We start from the raw sequence: 18,388 nt of genomic DNA, 5'->3' as shown, positions 1-18,388 counted from the left end.
AATTAGAATTCACGAATGAATATAGGACAGATATATGCAGTGGCGGAACTATGTAGGAGGCTCTATGGGCTATAGCCCAACCGAGATTTGGGCTGAAAAACCTTCAAGTATAGGTACATCTTACCCTTAAGCCCAGAGTAGCCCACATTAAAAAAAAGAAAAAAGGTTATGCCCTTATCTGTGCGACTTTGTTCTTCACTCCTCAGCCAAGACGAAGGGATCTCACAACTCTCAATCTCTCTCATCTGAAATTTCATGAACCCATTGTTGGAAAATTTGGTCGATGGATGCTATTTTGGTCACCGGATTTCATCTCCTACAAAATCACATAAATACAATATATTAATAACAAATAACAATTATCATTTCATTGTGATAATAGACTAAAATACCAATAATCATAACAATTATCTATTGGATTTGTAGGCTTCAGGAGGACAGATCATTCAAAAAGAGTTTGTGGTTGAGGCGTGTAAACACTGCACTTAAGAGTAGATTTCGCCCCTCGGAGACAATGTCTCGGTGTAGCAGGTTTGTGGCGCCCTACCCTCCAAGGTACAACAACCGATCCTTGTAAGCGTACACTCGCAAACTTGGATCCTAGAAATGCTTGATTTTTTCCTTTGGCATTATGGAAGAGCAAGAACAAGGAACACTCTAGAATATGTATGAACTCACTAGAGAAATGGCTATGGAGAAAAATATAGAAGATAATGAATTTTATTGTGTGTGTAAGAGCAAGAAGTGACAGGTATATATAGTAGATGAAAATACTTAGAGATATGATGCAAATTTAATAAGATAATTATTGGAATATTGTAACTCCCGTAACCTTAATATGCTCTAATATTATGAACATAATGAAGTAGTAACATTTAAGCATAAATGTATGGTAAATAGTTTTTCAAAGCATTGAGAGTTACACAAAGTATTTTGAAATACACAATCAAAATTTCCAACACCCATTAAGTCAAGTACCGAATTATTTCAATTTTCAACCCAATCTCAGTTACTCTGTGGTTTTGATGAAATAGCCTTAAAATCTTACTATTGGGGTTGGGGAGAGCAGAAGCTGGAACTCAGGAAGACGAGTAGTCGGAGCCACTGGCGGATCCAGATACATCCTTGGAGGGACTCAAGCCCACCCCAAAAATCTGGGGTTAAAAAAAAAATACTACATCTAAACTCAGGAAGACGAGCAGTCGGAGCCACTGGCGGATCCAGATACATCCTTGGAGGGACTCAAGCCCACCCCAAAAATCTGGGGTTAAAAAAAAAATACTACATCTATACTTATTTTTTATTTTTTATTGGGTATACAATTAACTCAAGCGCACCGGACCCCAGCCCAACCTTTCTTATTTGAGTTCTTGCGGTAGCCCAACCTCTTCTCCAGGGCCCAGCTTTGAAAGCATTTGAATATTGATATGAGGTTCAAGCCCACCCGACCCAACCTTTCTTCTTTAGAGTTGTTTCGGTAGCCTCCTCAAGTCCTCCCCCCAGCGAAACCATGGTTTTGCGTTGCTTCATGATGCTTGCCTCTCTCATTCCTCTGAATCTCTGATTAACTCGAAGTGCCATAATTGACTCAATTGAATGTAAGTATAATTTCAATTTTGTTTAATTCAATCAATCCAATTTGGCGCAATTTTTAGGGTTAAAGATTGATCTCAAACTACATCTTTAATTTAGGGTTTAAATGTTTCTTTGCTTCTCTGCTTCTTTCTTTCTGTGATTGAGTAATTCTGTTTACTTCTCTGCTTCTTTCTTTCTGTGATTGAGTAATTCTGTTTACTTCTCTGCTTCTTTCTTTATTTTTGTTTAAATGTTTAATTGTGAATGAGTAATGGGCACTATGAGGTATGACTGTATGAAGTATGAACTGGAAGTCTGGAACAGAATGTTTGTTTTTGCATTTCTATATTTGTTTATGTGATTATAGTTAAATTATCTCAAATGCTATAGGCATGGTTCAAATGCTCAACCTGGATCCCAATATTTAATGATGTTGATGAGAACAAATGTTCGAGTCCATTGTTAGAGTAGCTGAAATCTACTGCTTATGAGTCTATGAGCCTATGAGTCTTCATTTGAAAAATTGAAATTGCTTTGTGGCTTGTTTGATTATATGTGGCTTGTTCAGTTGTTTGATTATATGCTTGGCTGGTTAGTGGTTACTTCTTCATATGAAAGACGGAGAGGGATTGAAATTGCTTTGTGGGCCTTGTGGCTTGTTTGATTATATGCGGTTTGTTTGATTATATGAGTCTGTGAGTCTTCATATGAAAGACAGAAATGGTGAAAGGGAATTGGTCAATTGGATGATTATGTTTGGTCAATGGTCAATTGGATAATTATGTTTGGTCAATTGAAACTGCTTTTCTTCATCTGTTGACGTTGTGCACTTGTGCTGTGATAATTATGTTTGGTTATAAACTTATAATCTGGTGACTTACTAATGTATATATGAAATGTGTATAATGGAATGCGTGTATATATAATGTATCTATCTATCTATCTATCTATCTATTATACATACATCTAAGGACGGTCAGCTGTTCACAGCACTGTTCCTTAGAGCCCGAATTGAATGACGCTTTTGCCCTTCATTTTTGTCTCAATTACAGTTTGGTTTCGTTGGTTACTGTTGTTGTGTGATGGGTTTTTGTGGTATTTGGTTTGTTCAATGTATCAAAAGGGAGAGAGCAGAAGGATATAGGGTTTAGGGAGAGTTTTAGACTGAGAGAAATAGTGAGAGAGAGAGAGAGCGGGAGAGTGAGACAAATAGCTTCATAACGATCTAGGGATAGAAAGAAAAAGGGGGTTTCAGAGAGTTGCAGGCAGAAAGAGAGAGGTATTGAACCCTGCAAATTTTTTTTTTTCTTTTGGTTCTTCTTCTACTTCTTCTTCTTTCGTTCTGTCATTGGGTATTCTTTTGGTCTTACGATCTGCCCTTTTTCAATGATTGGTTGTTGATTATTGATTATCTATTTCGTTGTTTTAAATCGGGTTGCAGAAAGTGGAAGGAGGTTTCGTAAGTTTGGCTTATGTGAAGCTATTGGGTTTGTGGTGTTACAGCTAATTTGGATTGTGTTGAATAATTTGGATTGACCTTATATTTTGAGTAAATCTAATGTTCTTAGCATTGGCATAAGAGAGCCTACTTCGTTACCTTTGCATTGCGTTGAAGAGAAGCTGTTGGACTTAGATGTGATACTTGAATTAGATGAAATAGTTTTCGTCCTTGATATAGAACTGTGGTGTTGGATAGTTTTTTTTCTTCTTCTTAGAACTGTGGTGTTGGTTTTCGATAGTTTTGTTTCTTCATATGTTCTTTAGTATTTCCTCTGTCTTAGAGGATATGCTCTTAATTTTGCATTATCATACAGGGATTTCTCCTGTAAAAACATATGGGTTTTTTTATTATTTTTATTTTCTCGATTTCTTACCAACCTGAAAGTGGGTACCTATTTGTTTCCTGTAAAGTTCAGAAATTCAGAAGTGATCATACTCATACGGGTTGTTAGTTGGCTTGAATTAGAATATGATTGAGTAGGTGAAACCCAAGTCATCATTTTGAATCCCATTAGCCTCTTTTCTCATAAAGCTTGCTCCGGCTACTCAGGAAAGTAGAAAACTTGAGGTGACTTTCAAGTTTGCTGTGGTTCAAGACTTCAAGGTATTTAGAGATTTAAAATACAAGAAAACATGTGGTTAAGTCAGTATAGAATTGGAATTGCATGTTGCAGTAGTTTATAGTTGCTTTGTTGTGCTGACTTCGTGCAAATAAGAGCAGCATTTAGAACATTAGATCTTGGGGTGATTTTAGCTCTCTGTGTTGTTGTTTTTAAGTTTTGCTTTACTGGGTATATTTCTATTTTGCTAATGGTGGCTTTTGTCTCTTTTATATAATCTAGCTTTATAGTCGAACCTATTGACTGCCTTATGCATAAAAGCAAAAAAGAATAGCTGTTTGTAATTTTCATTATGTAAAACATTGAGGAGTTTTTGGGTTACACTTGCTTCAGAGTGAGGGTGATATTATACGTAACGATTGCAGAAAGAGAGAGGTATTAAGCCCTGCGTAATTTCTTTTTTTTCCTCTTCTTTCATTTTTTCTTTCTTTCTTTCTTTTGTGGTTTTCTTTGTAGTATGATTGGGTACTCTTTTGGTCTTACGATTTGCCCTTTTTCAATGATTGGTTGTTGATTATTGATTGTCTGTTTTGTTGTTTTAAATAGGGTTGCAGAAAGTGGAGGAGGTTTTTTAAGTTTGAGTTATGTGAGGCTATTGGGTTATGTGCCATATTTGATGTGAAATTTGAGATTTGTGTTCTGGATTTGATGTAAGATTTGTGGTGTTATAACTAATTTGGATTGTGTTGAATAATTTGGATTGACCTTATATTTTGAATAAATCTAATGTTCTTAGCATTGGCGCATTGGCATAAGAGAGCCTACTTGCTTACCTTTGCATTGTGTTGAAGAGAAGCTGTTGGACTTAGATATGATACTTGAATTAGATCAAATAGTTTTTGTCATTGATGTAGAACTGTGGTATATGTTCTTTAGTATTTCATCTGTCTTAGAGGATATAATCTACGAAACTCACTTCTCTGTCAATCCATTGCTGATAAAGTGAGTGAATTTTTAGTTATCTCATAATTTTTTAAATATGTGTGTTCCAATATTTAGTTTCAAATGCTGCGTTCTATAGTGCTATAGGTTCAGGAAGAAGCACTAGGTCTTTTCTCTAAGTTGCATCAGAGTGGATTAGGTCATGACAAGAGGCAAAGTTGATTATGATGAAGGCAGGAAGCACATGGAACAAGATCAAGCATGTGAAACGAGCTGGTGAAAATTGGGCTGGTATAGACTGCCTTAGAAATATGATTAGGTCAAAAGTTGGGTATGAAAGTGTGGCATTATTTATTATTCTATCTGCAATTGTAGGCACAAATAATTTGGAGGTGGGGAAACAGATTCATGGTGCTGCTTTGGGGGTTAAAGGTTTCAGCTGATAATAACGGTGATTATGATTAGGATTAGATGAGTGAACAATGAAAACATTATGCCATCACATATTTTGCTTTCACTTTTAAGGTCATTTTATATGCACCTTCAATAAGCTTCAGTTGAATTATTGTTTACACTTTTAATGTCATTTTCTATGCACCTTGAATTAAGCCTCAGTATATGGAAAGCGTAACAATAACTCTACTAAATGAAAGCGTGACAGAATAATACTATCCGTGATTTTTGAAATAAAATTTGCTTATGCAGTTTGCTATGAATGAAGATTGATATTACCTTTATTATTGTGATATCGAACCATCAAGTACAGTTAATTTGTTATTAATACTTTTGTTTTTGATTTTCTGTTTCCGTGTGTTGAGTACTGTATGTCAATGACCTGGCAATATACTAGCAGAGGCAAGGATTTTTGGGGGGCAGGGTTGGGCTTATATCTAGCCCAGTTCATTTTTCATTCTTTGGTTTTTCCCTATTTCAGAAACACATGAAATGTGACATTTACTTAAAATGTCAGTGATCATACAAGTCTTCCCTCCAGACAAAATTGTTGTGACATTTATAGATTAGATTTCAGAATATGAACTTTTGCTGTGTCAGTTTTGAAGAGAACATGTTCATTTTCATTGTATTACTATCATTTATGGTAGCAAAAAGAAAACCAGAATAGGGGTTACTGTAGTTTATGAATAGTAACTCCCTAAGTAACAGTGTGCTTCTAATCTCCAAACCAGTAAGAATAGCTTATGAACAGTACTCCTCCTCAGAATAGTGGTGCTTCTAATTCTAGACTTCTACTCTGACCTCTGTTTTTCTTCTTACAGTAGAAAGAAAGTTACTTTCGAGTCTAATCTCCAAATCTGAGTGAGCATGTTACAATCAATGAATCCACGGATCTTTTATTCGATAGTAAAGAGATCCAAACCTGTTTGTTGTAATATCACATCGCGCGGGAGAATTTTCTAGTATTTATTATATACCAAAGATGAGTTACTGTTCACTCAGGCCCAATATGGAGTGACGGTTTTGCCCTTGCTACTTGCCTCAACTACAATTTTGCCATGGTTTACGGATAAGGGCGATGGAAACTTCGAGAGAGAGAGACAGTGATCGGGAGAGAGAGATGTGACAGAAACTCTGAGAGCGACAGTGATCGAGAGAGAGAGAGAGAGAGCAACTCTGAGAGCGAAAAAATAATAGAGATTTGGGTTTGTTTTGGAAGAGGTCTGATTTAGAGACAGAAACACTGAGAGAGAAGTAGAGATCCATAGCAAGATTTGGATCGAATTTGGATCCATATTAATCCAAGATTGTGGTGTTTTGATAGAAAGAGAAGTAAGAGTGTTTGGTTTCAATTATCTTCAATCTGCTGTGTTGGTGGGTTTCGGGAGAGTGAGGATTGCAGGTATGGAACTTTTCTTTTGCTATGGTTTTTGTTAGTTGTCGTTTCCGTTGATTGGGTGTTTTCGGTGTTGTTGGTTTTGGATTAATATGAGTTTTTATGTCTTGCGGGTTTTCTTCGTCTTTGGATTTGGAATCTGGGTAATTGATTGAGAGGGTTTCAGGTTGTAGTTTTATTGTTACATGGTGGTTCACTTGATTTCATGGATTTGTTTTGTGAGTTTTGGTTGTATTGGTTGGTATTAACTTTTGATCAAATTCTGCAGCAATTTGGAGTTTATGTAAAGGGATGAGTTTAGGTGGTCTACTTAGGCGGCTAATTAATTACATATTAATGTATATAGAGCTCGATCAATTAAGGGAAATGAGAGATCTAGGTAGGGAAGACTATAGAGATTGTAGCAGGTTCTGCTGGGTGCAACGTATGTATCTGAAATTTTCTGTTTCTTGGTTTCTGCATTTTGGGTGAGTTTCTTTACCTCTTCTTCCTTTTCCTGCGTTTTCCTTTTGCTGCAATTGTGGCCATGTATATTGTTTTACAGTAAAAGGGTATCCCATTGGGTTAACTGGGTTAATGGGATTGAGTGGGTACGTTATGGTCAGCTCTTTTGGTAAAATAGCAATGTGAAAATCAGGAAAGCAACGAAAAAGAAAATGAACTGTATTTATTTGAGTTCTTTCGATACAATTTGTTTTTTGAGTTTGATCTTTTTGTTTGTTTTTTTCAGTTCAGTCTTTATGATCACTTTTTAATTGCTGCATGTATCTGCTTTGTTTTCTGCATGAAATTAACTTCAGACATTTTATGTTAATCTTTCATCATTCGATGTCTGCTTGCTCGAATCAAGGGATTTAAATTGGACTTCTCTAAGGCCAGTCTGCATGTATGGACTATTGAACTACAATCCTGTTTAAGAGTGGTTCTTTCACTGGTTGAAAGCTGCCTTCCCAATTCCAGTTCCAAACTTGGGAATACAATTAAATCAACTCGGACATGTTATGGTAAAATGATGTCAAAATCTTTGAATGTCCTTTTCAGTAATGGCTGCAACATTATTGGAGCTTTATTTAATCATTTGTTTTGCAAGCAACCACATTTAATATGGTTCTTCATAATGGAAAGGCCAGCTTGGCCAGAAGTGTTCAAATGTGTGTTGATTGTTTAATTTACTATATACTAAACGTGAGTGCACTGTTCCTGACTGTTCATAAGGGACAGAAAGGACAGTTTCGTCCTCACTTTATCTTTTTTCCGCCTCTGCCATTGGTGTCTGAAGCCATGTCGGTTTTGGCGCTGTGTCTTTACTCTTTAGGCAATAGAAGACGTTTAGAAAAAAGGGAGAAGAGCGATTGGTGTTGGTTTGGAACTTTTTCTTGCTGAGTTCTTTCTTTGGTTTGATTAAGGTATGTGGAGATTTTCCTTTGGTTTCTGGTTAGATTAACCTTTGTGGTTTGGCCATTTTCTTCTGCTTTTCCTTTTTGTTAGCTGGGTTGTTGGTCTTGAATTGTTATGGGTTTTTACGTTTTAGGGCTTTTGTTTATCTTTGGATTTGGGATTTCGGTGATTGATTGGAAAGGTTTCAAGGTTTGTTTCTGATGTTTGGTAATTTGACAATTTTCATTAGATGGTGGCTTGCTTGATTTCATAGATATATATTGTGTCATGTTCTGTTCAATCAGATTGGTTGGTATTGATTGGTTTGTTTCTGATAGATTTTCGATTCAACTGAGAGCACCTGTTACTCCAAAATCTTATTTGTTTTAGAATTGAACTATCTGTTTGTATGAAATCAATCTGTATTTGATGTTTGATTTTGGGTTCAAATGGATTATAAAATAAGGTTCAATTATTTGGGATCCTTCTTTTCTTCTGGTTTCAATTGATATGATCATCGCTTTTCTTAAAAAGATTGTGGGAACTGATCATCAGCAAATCACATGGCAGAGCTAATAGGTTTTTTTTGCTTCTATGGTTATCGTTTCAGAACCATATTTAGCGGAGGATTCTGAGTAAGTGGGGATTAGTAACAAAAGGGTGTGCCCTTGACCCTATATATTCTAGGTAAAAATGGGTAGCAGAGTTTGGCTTTCAGTCTTTCACTATTCTGTTTTTAATGGGGGTTTTGGCGTTATGCTTTACTACATCAGCCACAAATATAGAATAAAATTATATAGGGTTTAGAATCTTGGGTTTATGAAGTTACTACAACCAAGATTATACACAATATCAACATTTTTCCCAGTTAACTACTGTTCTTTCTCTTCTTTTTTATTTTTTATTTTTGGATATAAATTTCAGTCATGAGGACATAAATGATATTCAAATTTGGTTCGACATAGATATGACTTGGACTTTGATTCAGTTGGCTTCCCGTATTTTGTTTTCCAATTTGGACTTTTTCAAAGCAATACTCAATTATCTGAAATGGTTGGGACAACAGGGTAGTTAATTAGTTAAAGATAGGTTCATGAAATGGGGTTAAAGGGTGTATGTTGAAAGAACGATAAAGATATAGCTGTACTAAATTATACTGTACTAAGAAAAGATTGATTAAAGACCATGGACATTACTTTCAATTTTCTTTTGTACTTCTGCTTGCTTATATTTGCTACTAGCATAGTTGCTGCTATAACTGATGCATGTATAGAAACCACAATACATCATAAAATATATAGCTCCTCCAAAGTTGATATTTCTTATGCTGGTGTTGCTGAGGTTCAACCAATTAACTGCCTTTTGTTCTAAGCTAATTCTCATCGCTTTTCTGCTCATAGAGAGCGATCCAGAGAGATATCAAAGAACGATCCATAGAGGGATCGGGTGTGTGTTTTTTGCTTTGTAGGAAGTCTTAGTGTACTGTTACAAAGCATCATTAGTGTTTTTTTTGTCTATACTGTTATTTTCGTACAATTAGTAATAAAATTCTTCAATAAGTGTTTCGTTTTATAAAGTGGAAATCCTTCCTTTAATTTGTAAAACTTTCCTCCTACCTTTACTTGGTTTCTGATTCATGTATTGCTTTTGCAGCAAAAGTCTGAGGATCTGAAAAGCAAGGGTTGTCAATTTCTAGGTATGGATTGGTTGCCAAGACCATTTGCTATTTTCTGTATTGTTAATGGCTCCCAAAAACCAATGTTTCCTCAACATTCCTGGTTTGATTTTCATGATTCTTTCCGGCTTTTTCATCAGAGTATAAATATTTTGTGTCTTTTGCTTCTCAGTTACATTTTTTTTTTCAAGAAAATTCTGTGGGTAATAGCAGGGAAACATTGTAATGGTTATGTACTCTTTGAATGAATCTTCATGTTCTCCTAAGCTGTTCATCTAAAACAAAAGATGAATTAGATCATGTCCTATCTTTGAGATCTTATCAAAGTTTCCAATATCAATAGCAGCTGCCAACAAATAGGCTATCTTAGTTTATATTCTCTGTCCTTCTAAGATTAATTCTATACTAACAATTAGAGGGGATCAACAAGAGGGACTAGGAAAAGGCACTATGTAGTAAATGGAAGCCTTCAATTCAGAGACAGACCTGCCTAAACTTTAAGTACGTTTTGTAGTTGCAATGCACATCCCGCAGTAAAGCACGGGCACCGCTGCTAGTATATATATATATATATATTTGTGTTTTTAGTGAAATGAGCATTTATAGAAGTTCGCAAAATTTTTAAGTACTTAAAATTAGCCCACCCCATTTTCCGATCCTGGTTCTGCCACTGGATATATGGATGAGGCATCGTCGTGTATAATATATAGTACAGATATAACCTGAAACAGATATATACGTACCCATCTTTCTTTGGTTGTATCTGTTTCTATCAAATACGTAGTGTTTCAAATTTTGAATTCTAACTGTATTCTTTGGTTACTAGTTCATCATTACTCGCGAGTATAGTTTTCAGTGAAACTCCAAAATCAAATGGCGGCTCAGTATACCCAAACCATAAACCCTCCCAAAACCCTCATCCCCAAGCTCCCAAATCCCAACCCCTCTTTCTCCTCCTTCAAAACCCCAAAACCCAAATCCAAAAGCTTCTCAACACTCTCTGTCTCGGCCATGGTGGCCCAAACTCAACCGCCTCTGGATACTCTGCTCAACGGTGCTCGCAAACAAGAGGTGCTTGGCGCCATTGGGACTTCATTGTCTAACTGTCTTTCCGAAACCAACCTCCACCTCACAGTTCCTGGCCTGAAATCCAAAACCAGAGGCAAGGTATATATCTAAAGCTTTGTTTTCTGCTTCAGTTTTGTTCTTTGTTGTTATGTTTTTTGATGCATATAGTTAATTGGGCTCAATAAACAACTTAGGTTTTGTCTAGTTTGAGCTAAAGTTTTCAGTGATTATTTGTTTTTTCTTTCTCCCTTTTTGGGGTTTTGGGGGTGTTGTAGTGTTCTTTGAGCAATCCATTTGTGGGTTTGTAAGTCTCTTTATTTAGGGAAAGACTCTTACTTCTGTGTTTTCCAGGATAGATGTTGCTTTCCTTGATCACATTGCTGTCTTTGGTGGTTATTAATTTGTAATGCATTAGTTAATTAGAGAAAGACTCTTAATTCTCTGTTTTCCAGGTTAGGGATGTTTACGACAGTGGGGATTATCTAGTTATGGTCACTACGGATCGGCAGAGTGCATTTGATAGAATTCTTGCTTCCATTCCCTTTAAAGGCCAGGTCAGTTTCCATCTACCATCCCAAAGAAATGAATAGATGTCAGTTCTCTTTATTGGATATAGTGTAATTTAGTATGAAAAAAGAACAAAGAATGGTCAGAAAGCCTGCTTTAATTAATAACGATACATCTGTGATAGATTATTAGTAACGATATTTGAAATTATTTGGTTCTGTCTTTTTAGGTCCTTAATGAAACAAGTTTATGGTGGTTTGACAAAACTCAACATATAACGTCAAATGCTGTTGTATCGGTCCCAGATGAAAATGTAACAATTGCGAAGAAATGTTCTGTTTTTCCGGTGGAGTTTGTGGGTATGATATTATTATCATAATATGTTGCAAGTAAAATTGTGAGTACAGGAAGATGCTAATGACTTTTAGTAAAAGCAATAGTATGTATTAAAGATGTTTCATAATCAATGCAGTTGAATTGTTGTATTTTTTCTTATTGTCCTGGAATACTTGTGCTTGCCATTCTGAGTATAAGAATAAGATTATGGTTTTAAATTTCTGTGAAAAGGAAATTATTTTCCCACGTATGTCTTAGTTTTGAAGTTTTGTGTTCGAAGCTTCAATCTTACCTATAGAATATTTGTTTTGTAGTATTCAATTGTTACGTGCAATATTCAATTTGTTTATAAGAAAATTAGCTAAATTATGTGTACATACCTTGTGCATTGCAAAGATAACAAAACCAGATAAGAATACAAGTGCAAGTTTTGGCAGGAAACAACTGTAAAGAGACTATTAGGGTGGTAGTTTAGGGTTGTTGCAAACAAATCGTGAAGAGATCTTATATTAAACCACATATTTCAGATAGCCATGAAAATCCCATTATAAGCTTATTGCATAATGTCGGTGGATATTGATTGTTATTGAATCCACATTGTGCATAGTATGATATCCATGTCAGAGGTTTTGGCTTATTCGAAGATGAGGGTACTTGCAGTCTTTATACATTATTACTCTCTATGTCTTTGTACTGATTGCTTCTAATTTGTAGTCAGAGGTTTTGTGACTGGAAGTACTGATACATCATTATGGACGGTCTACAGAAGTGGCGTTCGAAATTACTGTGGCAATGTACTTCCAGACGGTGCGCTTTGTAATCAATGTCTTGTTATCTTTCTACGCCTAAAGTTTTTATCTGATGGTCTATTGATGTTATAGGCTTGGTAAAAAGCCAAAAGCTTCCTGCAAATATACTCACACCAACAACTAAGGCTGCAGATCATGATGTTCCTGTTACTCCAGATGAGGTTGGTCTCTATGATATTTTTTGGTCACCAAAGAAGAAAGGGAAAGGAGAAGAGAGATGCTTTAGGTTAGGGCCATTAGGCTGACAAACTTGTTAGTGAAGTATCTTAAGCCAAGTCAAAATGGGAGAGAAGTTCATTCTGGAGATGAAACCAAGTTAGCAAGGAGTCTTAGATTTTCTATCCAATTGGGAAGTATGACATGTGTTATGTTTCTCCCTCCTCCATATAGTCAGATTACTTAATATGTGTGGTGCAATTTTCTTGCAGATAATTGAACGTGGACTGATGAGTCGAGCCGATTATGATGAAGTAAGTCGGAAAGCATTAAGCTTGTTTGAGTATGGACAGGTAATTTGCTTTTCTTGGTATCTTCTTAAGTTATGGACCTCTGCAGATGTAGTTATCTGAAAACACAGTGGGATCGTATAGACTTGCTATGTAGTGCAAAACATGGAATAGAATGAAGAGCAATGAGGACAAGTTGGAAGATGAAGCATGAACATCACATCTTTTAATTAGTTTCTACAGCTTTTGTTTCATTTTTTTGTTTGTTTATTTTCCTTAGAAGTATGTCATGATTTGATATCGGACCTTAATTTATGCACTGCTTAGTTTATACCTAGACACGCGGACTAAGCTTTTTTGGCTTTGTGGTGTAATTTTGTTATAGGATCATATACGATCAAAGTTGAATAATAATATTGGCTGAGTTAATCACACACATGTAGGCCACTATCATAGTTGAATTTATATTGATCTATCAGCTTCTTATCTGAATTATAAACTCAGCCAAGGTAACCAATTCTATCATTTCTCTAATGGTGCAGCGTGTGGCTTTGGAGCATGGGTTGATATTGGTAGACACAAAGTACGAATTTGGAAAGGGACAGGATGGTTCCATACATTTGATTGATGAGGTACATTGTCATGTGTAAAGTAATTATCATTCCTCCATACTCACGATTCACATTTCAGTTTAATAATGATATTGGAGGTGACTTTGGTTTTTTCTTGCTATTCTAGGTGCATACACCTGATTCAAGCAGATATTGGATTGCACATACTTATGAGGAACGTTTTCAGAATGGTCTTGAACCTGAGAATGTTGATAAGGTATGTATTGTATTTCATACTATCACGTATGATGTGTTGTTTTGCACTTGTAGTCTTTTGAAAGGTTTTCTTTATCAGCTTATTGCTGACATTTAAACTTTCATTCTAAGGAGTTCTTGAGGTTGTGGTTTAAAGATCATTGCAATCCATATGAAGATGAGGTAAGTGACATAAAATCCAATCATATATTCTATTTCTGTTTGAGAATGTATAAAAATCAAATCTGACTCTGATTATACAAAAATTTAGGTCCTCCCTGATGCCCCTGAAGAACTTGTTCGTGAACTATCTTGGCGGTATGTCACTTGACTATTGTGCCTTGCCATTATTTGGACTGTATAATAATTTCTTCTACATACTTTATTGTGGTTGAGTTTCGATGATCCATTGCTTTTCCTTAAGTTAACTCTGATCTGATTATGATTGCAATTGCGATTGCTATGTTGACGTTTACTTGTCATGTAGCCATGTTGGTCAGCAGCAAGCATAGAAAATGATTTGCCCATCAAAGTATATATACTAAATTTAATAGCTTTTTGGTCCTACAGGTTCATTTAAGCATACCGCAGATTTTCATCATATTGTATAAAATCAATAAATTTTCTTTCCTTTTTGTTAATAATAACCAAAGGTTTTTGTTAATGCTTCTTTCAACAAGATCATGCCAAACAACTAAACATTATTGTTGATATCTTTTCCACAGTTGCAACGATATGCTGGTTATGTGCTGGGTAGTATAGTGAATCTGTTATTAGGTACAAAGTGACAACGCGTGTCATAGGTGATTAGATTCAAAACCCTTCCTTAGCTGATAGAAAACTCCTGATCTGTACTTGATAATCCAATTTTTTAATGGAAAACCAACTGAATTGTAAGATATAATGCCTACCAGCACGGTTTTCTGCATCTTGTATGAGGAGTTTGTTAGGTCATCCTTTCCAAATAAATCATATCAAGGGATATACTGAAGTACTCATGCTTGATATGTTGTTCTTTCTGTTCATCTGCCAACACTGGCCTTAATAAAGTTTCACAAGCATCTCAGTCTTCTCTTTCACTGGTTCTGCATGTCTTCCATTACAATGCTAGTCAGATTTTTTGGTCAAGGTCGATTATCATGATTCTGGTTGTCTATAGGAAGTCTATTTAAACTTCAGGGAATGCTCATTAAGAGTAGTTTTTAATTTGCTGAATTCTTCTTTAGCCCAATAAACTACTGGAACTATTCTTGTTATCCTCTCTCCCTGCTTCCCCTCTAATGTGTAACTAAGCTACTGTTCTGATCAACACCATACAAGTGTGTGCGAGTTTTTATATTTTATATCAACCGGTATATGTTTTAGTTACTCAATGCATTGTTGTTTCTTACAATTGCAGATATATTTTCTTGTATGAGACAATTACAAAATCAAAATTCAAGATGCCTTCAACAGAGGTAAAGACCTTGTTTTGATTGATATTCTATTTTTGTGATACAAAATAATAGTGACATAATCTGGCCTTCCATTCAGGAGCCAATACATGATCGAATATCTCGCAATGTGGCACAAGCACTGTCATCTCTGTAACTTCATAGTATGGAGCACAAGAGAGCACAAGGATTTAGAGGAACTACCTCATACCCCCCAGACCCCAAAAAGAAATAAAAAAAAAGTACTAGAAATGTGGGGCTTTTATTCTTGGGATGCATTTGTGCTTTCGTGTGTAGTTCATGGAAATTACCTTGTATTATTATCTTGATCATATTCTCTGAGGACATTAGTTGTTAAATTAGATTGGAAGTTTGAAAAGTGTATGGAAGAAGCTAGAAGAGAAAAGTCTACAAGGCCTATGAAGGTTTCCTAGTTCAAAAGGAAAAGCAAAAAAAGGTAATAGGCTGGAAGAAAGCCACCGTCGATTGATTGGCTTCAGTTAACATCAAGATTGACTGCGAAAGTTCCTCCCGTTAAACATTTTGACTGCCTGGTCATTTTTCGTCTGAGATAAAGATGTGAAGCAGCCATGAAATAATACAAAAACCAATCCCTCTGGAATCTAGAGTCTTCGATTTTGACATCAGCAACATTACCCCCTAAACTAAGATGTGTATTAGATAGCCTTGTGTTCAGGATTATGATCAACAAAGACTAATCTTGTCTGGAGATACGGTGAAGTTGCTGGGTTGCTGGGCAAGTCCTTCTGCCCTAGGTGTCACAGGGACTTTGAAGCTGAAGGAGATCGAGTACGAGTATGTTGAAGAGGACCTCCCAAACAAAAGTCCCCAGCTCTTGAAGTACAATCCTGTTCACAAAAAGATACCAGTTCTTGTGCATGGTGGTAAGCCTTTAGCAGAGTAGCTGGTTATACTTGAATACCTTGACGAGACTTGGAAGCAAAATCCATTCCTGCCAGAAGATTCCTATGAAAGAGCTCAGGCGCGCGTCTGGGCCAAATTTGTAGATGACAGTGTAATAGAACAAGCTAAATTGTAATACCATTACAAGTTTACAACTCTACTCTTAAGGACAATAATAATAATTACCAATCTTCATTTCAGTGTGCGCCAGCAATCATGAGTGCATTCACAAAGAAAGGGGAACAGAAAGGGAAGGCTGCAAAAGAAGCTAGAGAGAATCTCAAGATTCTGGAAAGTGGACTTGGGGAAAAGCAATTCTTTGGAGGTGAAAGCATAGGCTTTGTGGACATAGCTGCTGGGTGGATTGGAATATGGGCTAGAATGAACGAGGAGATTGCAGAACGAAATCTAATTGATACCGAGACGATGCCTCTGCTTGACGCTTGGTTCAGAAGATTTCTTGAGGTTCCAATTATTAAAGAATGCCCGCCACCTCAAGATAAACTGCTGGAGCACATGAATGGCTTTCACAAGATGTTGACTGGAGGTAGGATTATAATTATTATACGCAGACATTGAGAGCGGGGACAAGAGCAGAAGTCTCATCATCCATCTTAATTCTGTCCTTCTCCATCATCTTGACGATGTGAGAAGCTGGCCTCTGAGCAGAATGGTGCATTCTTAGCAATGATTTGTATAATGGCAAACTTGCAAAACCCAAGTTATGGATTACTCATATATACCAATTTGCATCCTCAAATTTTCCTTGCCTTTCAAATAATCAGCAAAGGCCATAACAGTATCATCTGATGGCCTCCAATGACAGTCTTGCAACATTGCAAATCCTTGTTTCATTGCTTCAACTGCTTCATCCATGTTTTGGTTTTTCAGCCTTCCTTCCATAAGAATCTCCCATGTCTTATAATTTGGGCAACCGCCTCTATCCAATGTGTGCTGATGTAATGACTCGGCTTTTTCCACCATCCCATTCCGCATGTATGCACCTAGAAGGACACTGGAGACTCGAACATCATACCTAAAAGCAAACTGACTCCCATTCCCTAAAAATCCCCTCGGCTTCTATAATATCACCTAGCTTAACCAAGCACAATAATATATGCATGTAGTTGGTACTTGGAGTTCTCCCAGCTACTCTCTTACTAGCTCTCCAAAGTCGTAGAACATCCTAGTTACTCTTTAACGACGTACACAGTGCAATGAGGAAGAAATAACCAAGGCGACTTCTATTAGACAGCTTCTCTTCAGCATTTCTTACGGCCAACTTGGCTTTGTCAATAAGGCCTGCTTTCATATCAATACCAGCCAAAGTAGACAACGTGTGCTCCATCCAACCTGAACATTCTCATCACTCACCATTTCTCTATAAACCATCTCAACCGAAGCAACCCCAGATAGCTCTGCACACGCATTCATACAAAGATTATACGAAAGACCAGTCAGAGGTATCTTGTTACTCCGCATTTGCTTTATAACAAGCGGTACCTTCCCAAACTGCGCCGTGGCCGTATACAACTTCATCATCTCATTATACAAATGAGGGCTCACTACCAGCCCCATCCCACCAAGCTTCTGCACCGGAACGAGACCACTACGAAACTCTTGGGAGCGCAAGCAAAGATGAGATTAAAAAGGCTTTTTGCACGGTCAGTATATAAATATTTGATTGCCTGTAGTTTTTGGAAGATTTGAGGTCTTGTGTCACGAGCCGCACTTAAGAGTAGTGCTATCGTGACACTTTGTGAAGGAAATGCCGAGAGGGGTGAACCTTGGGACAAGGAGAAGCCAAGAGAGGTGAGCCCTGGAAGCCCGAGGGCGAGCTTGAAGCTAAAGTGAGGACTAGTGGCATTGTCGTAATTAAGTGAAAGTTCGGGTTCGAGGTACTTCGGCTTGGAATTTGGGAAAACTCAAAACACAAGAAATGTCCGGGACGTCGAAATGAGTTCAACGCACTTGACGGCATGTCATTTGGATTTTCTGTGAATTAGTTATGGACAATTAGTCTCCTTGGCTATTTTGATGTTTCCTCCTGCCAGGTTCATGTAAGCAAGATATGCTCCATAGGGGGAGGCATGGTGTCAAGCTCTCCACCAACCCCGGTGCTGGCCTTCATGGGGCACTAAGTGAGCTTCTCCCGGGCACCCGTGGGGGCCTAGGGGACCGGGCATGTGTCGTCAGAAAGGGGCGGCATATGTTTCCACGAGTCTAGAAGTCTCGTTGACGGTATTGGCCGAAAGGCTGATATTGCGGGTCGACGTCGGGGACGAGGTTCGTATGAGGGCGATCCTTATGCCATCGGCGTTAGACAAACATGTGGGCTTACGGAAAATATGTCGGGACCCCGTGGTGCTCATTGGCCACGGAGCAAGTGACGTGGGCATATGTTAGGGTTCGACCTTGCCCAAAGCAAAGTGATGCCAGCAAGCACGGGAGGGGCGACCCCGTGCTAGACTGAAGGAACCTTAAGAGGGGCATCAATGATGAGTTGCTCACTCGAGCGGCGTGCCAACAAGCAATACAGTATGCCATCTTGAGGATTGGCCTACGGGCTAGAATATGC

At 37.2% G+C, this 18,388-nt stretch overlaps 1 protein-coding gene and 1 pseudogene across 3 annotated transcripts; both read left to right on the top strand.

Moving 5' to 3' along the window:
- Positions 1–1,450: 1,450 nt before the first annotated feature.
- On the top strand, positions 1,451–16,010 carry LOC112194455 (phosphoribosylaminoimidazole-succinocarboxamide synthase, chloroplastic). 3 transcript variants are annotated; one of them, XM_024334696.2, is made up of 14 exons: positions 1,451–1,598; positions 9,460–9,502; positions 10,308–10,648; positions 11,002–11,103; positions 11,286–11,415; positions 12,107–12,199; positions 12,274–12,362; positions 12,630–12,710; positions 13,190–13,279; positions 13,386–13,475; positions 13,586–13,636; positions 13,725–13,771; positions 14,853–14,910; positions 14,987–16,010. In XM_024334696.2, exons 3-14 carry the CDS (start codon positions 10,355–10,357, stop codon positions 15,041–15,043), a joined length of 1,182 nt encoding a protein of 393 aa, XP_024190464.1. In that variant the 5' UTR covers positions 1,451–1,598; positions 9,460–9,502; positions 10,308–10,354; the 3' UTR covers positions 15,044–16,010. The 3 variants fall into 3 exon arrangements, with proteins under 3 accessions (XP_024190464.1, XP_040370737.1, XP_040370736.1); XM_040514802.1 differs by lacking the exon at positions 1,451–1,598 and adding an exon at positions 6,054–6,435; XM_040514803.1 differs by lacking the exon at positions 10,308–10,648.
- Positions 15,270–16,667, top strand: LOC121053085 (annotated as a pseudogene).
- The last annotated feature ends 1,721 nt before the right edge of the window (positions 16,668–18,388 follow it).

The sequence above is a fragment of the Rosa chinensis genome, chromosome 1 (genome assembly GCF_002994745.2).
Source record: "Rosa chinensis cultivar Old Blush chromosome 1, RchiOBHm-V2, whole genome shotgun sequence".
NCBI classification, from domain to species: domain Eukaryota; kingdom Viridiplantae; phylum Streptophyta; class Magnoliopsida; order Rosales; family Rosaceae; genus Rosa; species Rosa chinensis.
Note: the sequence above shows the minus strand (reverse complement) of the source record. Positions and strands in the feature narration are given on the sequence as shown.